The following is a 6,552-nucleotide window of genomic DNA, read 5'->3' as shown; positions in this document are numbered from 1 at the left end:
TCTGGGGTAACTCGCGCCAATGATGCATTCGAAGATTATGTAGCGCAGGATAGTACGCTGGCCTCCTGGCTTCTATCAACCATCAGTTCTCCCCTGCTTCCTCACTTTGTGGGTGCTGAATCTACAGCTGATGTGTGTAATGTTGTTCAACAACTTTTTGCGAGCAGGTCCACTACTGCTGCCATGAGCTTGCACTGCAAACTACAGTCACTCAAGAAAGGCAATGACAGTATGCGGGTATACCTAACTCGAGTGAAGGAAGTGTGCGACGCACTAGCATCGTGTGGCAGCGCTGTTTCACACGTTGGCCATGTTGCAAGCATTTTGAAAGGCCTGCCCAGGGAATATCAACCATTTATGGCTGTCATCACCACAATGAAGGAAACGTTATCTTTGGATAGTTTACATACTGTTCTGTTAGATGCTGAAGCACAACTGACCGGGTTTAATGAGCAATTAGACCATGTACCTATAGCTGCCAATATAACTGAAAGAAATGAAGTTCATGACTCGTCTTTTAATGGGCGTCGAGACTCTAAAAACATACGCTCATCGACTGCCAACAGAACTGGTGGTCAAGGTCAAGGCCGAGCCAAAGTTCAATGCCAGCTTTGCGGCAAAGTTGGTCACATGGTCGATCGTTGCTGGCACCAGTTTGATGAGGAATTTATGTGTGTGACGTTTGACTCTCAAACTCACAATACTCGCAAAGGTTAGTCTATCAACGCTCATTACTCGGCTGCTGATACTTCGAGCCTCGGCTGTGAATGCTGCAAGGGCCACTCTCAAGAAGTAGGCAGTATGCAAGCCAACATTGCTTCTAGAGTCAATGACCACTGGGTAGTCGACTCTGGAGCCACGCATCATATTACCCCAGATGCAGCAAATGTTTCTAACACCACTGAATTTCGAGGTCCAGGTAAACACTCTATTGGAAATGGGGCCTCCATTGATATTCATAACATTGGTACTGCTCAACTTTCTCTTACTACTGACTCGTCAAGAACCCTGATCTTAAATGAGTTGTTACATGTACCTTATATAACCAAAAATTTGCTTTCCGTATCCATGCTTGCTAGGGACAACAAGGTTTATCTTGAATTCCATGCTGAAAGATGTCTTGTTCGTGATGAACGTTCCAAGGCGATCTTACTTTAAGGCGTAGAGAAAGGTGGTTTATATGTGTTTTCGCTGAACGAGCTTGATGCAGAAAAGAAGACTGCTGAAGCTAACCTTGCATTTACCTCTCAATCTGAGCTGTGGCATCGACGGTTGGGGCATCCAGCTAATTGTGCGTTTAGTACAGTTGCAAAAGAACTTGATGTAAGGCTTGACCTTGATATTAATAAAACGTGTGTGGCTTGCTTTATGGGTAAAAGTCACAAGCAACCGTTTCCTTCATCAAGTACCCAATACAGTGCACCATTTGAGCTAATTTTTTTTTATCTTTGGGGACCTCCCCATGTTGCTTCGAAGGGTTATCGATATTATGTAACGTTTATAGATGTCTTTACTCGTTTTACTTGGCTTTATCTACTCAAAGATAAAGCTCAAGCAGTTGAAGCATTCAAGGGATTTCACAAGTTAGTTGCAAATCAATTCGGTGGCTCGATTAAAGCTTTGCAATCAGATTGGGGTGGAGAATATCGGGTGTTTTCTGCCTTACTTGCTAAATCCGGGATAGTGCACTGATTGACCTGCCCTCACACGTCCGAGCAAAACGGGGTGGTCGAACGCAAGTATCGCCATGTCGTTGAGTTAGGTCTTGTATTGTTGGCCCAAGCTTCGTTACCTATGCAATACTGGTCGTATGCCTTCGTAACTGCTGTTCACCTCATAAATCGTCTTCCAACAGCTGTGCTTGGAGGGATTACACCATACGAGAATTTGACTCAAAGAAAACCGGATTATGCTTCCCTCAAGGTCTTCGGATGCCAGTGCTTTCCGCATCTCAAACCCTTCCAGAATAACAAACTATGTTTTCGATCACAATCCTGCATATTTTTTGGCATTAGCCCTCAACACAAGGGCTACCAGTGCTTGGCAAACAATGGTAGAGTTTACATCTCTAGGCATGTGGTATTTAACGAATCTGTTTTTTCATTTGCAGAAAAAAACGTAGTCTGCTCATCACGTGGTTCGCAGGGTGTTTGCTTGAAAAAATTCCGATTGTAGCTGATGTAAGGAAGTTGAGTCCTGACACTATGCCTACAAACCATCAGGGTACTGCAGTTACTGAGGACAGTGATGAACAACAGTACCAGAATATGGTTGAAACAAATAACAACAATGCTGGGACCTCACAAGGTGAAGGGTCAATTCCTACTGCTGGCTCGGGGGCAGAATTCAATGTGCCTGTTGTAAATGATACTGATACAGTAACTAGCTCAAATCGAGAGCATGAAGAATTGGTGTCACCTACTGTTGCACCTACTTTACCGGTGATGGAAAATCATCATCCGATGATAACACGCAGTAAACGTGGTATTTACAAACCCAAGTTGTATTCTATTCATTTTGATAATGAGATACCCTCCTCGGTACAAGAGGCGCTACAGACGACCGAGTGGAAGGAGGCAGTGCAAGCCGAGTTCGAAGCACTTCAAAGGAATAATACGTGGGAACTGGTCAAATTGCCAGAAAGTCGCGCTCCTATTGGGTGCAAATGGTTGTTTAAGCTAAAGCGTAACCCAGATGGTTCTATACACTGCTATAAGGCACGACTAGATACGAAAGGCTACTCGCAAATACCAGGACATGATTTCCTCGATACATTCAGCCCGGTTGTTAAGTTCGCCTCCCTTAATGCAATCTTGGTACTAGCAGTGTCTAATAACTGGGAATTGAGACACATTGATGTGAACAATGCCTTCCTCAATGGTGATCTTACTGATGACGTATTCATGAAACAACCACCAGGATTTGAACAATTTGCTGAAGATGGATTTACACTGGTCTGCAAGCTTCAAAAGGCCTTGTATGGACTGCGCCAAGCGCCCAGGAATTGGCACGCTAAGCTCCACAACAGCCTTGTACAGATGGGTTTTACAGCATCACAAGCATATGCATCCCTTTTTGTTTGTAAACGAGGTACTAGAAATGTGTTTGCATTAGTATACGTTGATGATATCATCATTACGGGGCCCTCGTCGTGTGAAATTCAAGCAGTAGTTTAGTTACTCAGTGCTACTTTTTCGCTTAAGGATTTTGGTGCACTTCATTTCTTCTTGGGAATTGAAGTTCATCGCTCCCGTGAATGTCTCTTCTTGAATCAGAAGAAGTTTGTGCTAGAGTTGCTAGAAAAAACAAACATGACAAGGGCAACTGCTTGCCATACACCAATGATTCTGGCACCAAAGCTGTCAAAGGATGCTGGAGAGTTACTACCGAATGCAAGTGAATACCGCAGCGTAGTAGGGTTATTACTATACTTATGTGACACCCGACCTGGTTTGTCCTATAGTGTGGGAAAGGTGGCGTAATTATGCATGCACCACGAGAAACGCATTGGCTTGCAGTCAAGCGAATCCTTCGATATCTGGTTGGTACGATAGATTACGGGTTAATGTTTCAAGCAAGCAATGCAGAACTGACTGTATCAGTATTTGCAGATGCTGATTGGGGAGCAAACGTAGACGATCGAAGGTCAATCTCTGGCTATGGTGTGTTCATTGGAAAATGTTTAGTTGCATGGAGTTCAAAGAAACATAAAACCGTATCTCGATCCACAATGGAGGCTGAATATAAGAGTTTGGCTGACGCAACAGCTGAAGTCGCTTGGACGAGCTATTTCTTTATAGATTTGGGGTTTCAGCAGTTGAGAGAGCCAGTGCTTTGGTGTGACAACACAGGAGCAGTAGCCATGAGTGCTAATCTCGTGTATCATGCTCAATCGAAGCATATAGACCTCGATATACACTTCGTTCGGGAGAAGGTTGCAGCTGGTCAGTTGAGGGTTAACTACATACCAGCTGGGCATCAAATAGCCGATGGCTTCACCAAACCGCTCTCCAAGTCTACATTTGAAGAATTTCGCCGCAATGTGTGTGTTGTACCAGGACTGTAACATTGTCTCAGTTAAAAAGAAGAAGAAAAGAGTAGAGGGAATGTTAGCTGTAGACGTGCACGTACAACAGCATGGCTAATAGCATGCGGTTAGTTTCGGTTAGATTTGGCGCCAGAATTTGTTAGATTGTTAGAGCAGTTATTAGCTCAACACCAGCTATAAAGCTGGCACACTTGTAAACGGGAAATATAGTAAAAAATAAATATGAAGATATTTGTATTCAGTTCTTCAATAAGTAAATTAGTCAAATTGAATGATATCTCTTGTATGAACCTCAACTCCACGACAGCAGACAGCCATCGCAAATTTCCAGTCTAGAAAGAACCCATTTGATTTGAGGGTCACATGGATTTTGCCACTCGTTAATTATCTCCTCGGCGTTATTAAAAGCTCATCAACAACCCACAAAAAGAGTGAGCCATTTTTTAGACATGCTTTCATCTACATTAAGCATAAACGCAGCGGAAAAGAAATCGTTATAAATACCTTCAACCATTGCTTACACTGTATGTCAAAATCCAAGAACTAAATGCACCACAATTACGTCGGACCACTGTCGACCACCATGAATCACCGTCAAGCACTTCGAACTTGACTGCACAAAGCTAGAAGCGCTAAGGATCTTCTAAGCACTCAAAACCTCACTTAGATATAGTAAATTCCCAACTCTTTAAAATGTGGAAATGCTTTGAATGTTTTTGGTGCTTAGGAACCTTCGTTATGTCTCATATTTATAATGTGGTTTGGCCATCAAAAACCACTTAAATTCCAAACCACTCCCCACCCCACGTCCATAAAAATGGAAATGCCAAAAGTGGGATTGTGCAAGGGCGTGGGATGAACCACTTTAATGCAACAGTTTCATTAATTGCTTATAGTTGTTTAATTTACTGCTTACACAATTATGTTTTTTTTTCTTTATTTCATTATATATTTTCTCTGTGCATTAGGAAATGGGTGAAGAAGAAGAAGAAGTGAACATGGAATGGAAGGAGAAAGAAGAGAGCGAAAATTCAATGACTCTATGTGAGTGGTTAACAGTCAAACTCTTCTTCTTCACCAATTTTCTAGTGCACTCAAGCGGTCCATGTCAACGGTTAACAGTCCAGCTCAACTTTTCGTCACTTATGTTAACATTGACTAACGGTAAGTGATCGATTTATTATAAATCGATAATGCTAATGATCAATTAATAACTTTCTAAAGTTTAATGGAGAAAACGAAAACTTACTTAAAATTTAATAATAGTTTACCCTATTTGAAAATATATAGGTTCACAAAAGTTATATTTTATCTTCTATAAACATTTTTTTTTATAAACTTATCTTCAAAACACTTCTACTCAAAAGTAAACTCAAATGAAATTTATCCATAGATTTTCAATAAAGTCTTCCTTGCCTTTGAATATAATAACTGGGAATTTCCGCAAATAAATCTCGAATCTTTCCCGAAAACAAGAGGATATGGGTGCAGATTGCAGAATAAAACCCATGGATTAAAGCCTTCAAAATTTGTTATGATGCTGGTGGATAAAACTTAAAATAGGTATGCATATATCTAAAATCTCTTTTAAATTGCCAACTTATCTTCTTCCATTAATTGCATGTGGTATAGGATTTCATCATTTAAAACCAGTAACATGTTAAGTTTCACATTAACAAATAAAACGTTTTACACAACTAAAATGGAAAAGGACACCATAATAATTCAATTATCGTAAGTGCGGCACTCATCTGTCTCCGGATTATCTTTGCAATAATTCTCCAACGGATCGCTATCTTTCTGCTTGTCCCTGGCGTGGCTGGCTGCCGCACTGAGCTCTTCCACCTCGTCCCACGCCGCCACACACTCACCGCTCGCCGGGTCGTCGGAGCACAACTCCTGCGCTTCCTTGATGCTCTGCTCCACCTTCTCCGAAATTCTATCAGGGGCAGCCCTCGCTGGTCTCATTACCTGCATCGGTCTAGACCTCATCTGGAAGACCCTTTTCCAGGGCTGGTTAAGGTACGGGATCTTGACGGGGCCACCGTTTTTTGAGTCCGGTGCGTTGGCTATGGCTCTTGGGGCTACGAGGCTGAGACTAGATAGGGTTGCCATTGTTGCTTGTTTGAGAGAAGAAGGGTTATGCAAGGTTTTAAGGAAATGAGACGATAGAAGAAGGGTTTTTAATTTGAAACTCTTGTAGCAGCTGAACACACATTTCTTATCATCTTTGGACCAACAAGGAATTCCCACATCGGAGAAAAGTCGAGATATTTCATGGGAATATCAGTTCTTTGCTTAATTTTGGATTTAATAAATAATAATTGCGACTAACCACTTATTGGAATGTTAAATATATAGTGGTCCCCACTGCCGATTGTCTTTCTTATATTACTATTACAAAAAAAAATACAAATACACCTAATTTATTCATAAAAAAATAAAAAATTATACACAATTTTTCATTACTTTAATCTATTAATCCAAATAAAATATTATTAATA

General features: G+C 41.3%; 1 protein-coding gene across 1 annotated transcript; it reads right to left on the bottom strand.

Moving 5' to 3' along the window:
• Positions 1-5,656: 5,656 nt before the first annotated feature.
• On the bottom strand, positions 5,657-6,250 carry LOC120206205 (calvin cycle protein CP12-1, chloroplastic-like). The gene has a single exon (XM_039205921.1). It carries the CDS (start codon positions 6,161-6,163, stop codon positions 5,774-5,776), a length of 390 nt encoding a protein of 129 aa, XP_039061852.1. The 5' UTR covers positions 6,164-6,250; the 3' UTR covers positions 5,657-5,773.
• Between the last annotated feature and the right edge of the window lie 302 nt (positions 6,251-6,552).

This window comes from Hibiscus syriacus, unplaced genomic scaffold (assembly GCF_006381635.1).
Source record: "Hibiscus syriacus cultivar Baekdansim isolate YM2019G1 unplaced genomic scaffold, ASM638163v2 tig00013386_pilon, whole genome shotgun sequence".
In the NCBI taxonomy this organism is placed as follows: Eukaryota; Viridiplantae; Streptophyta; class Magnoliopsida; order Malvales; family Malvaceae; genus Hibiscus; species Hibiscus syriacus.
Note: the sequence above shows the minus strand (reverse complement) of the source record. Positions and strands in the feature narration are given on the sequence as shown.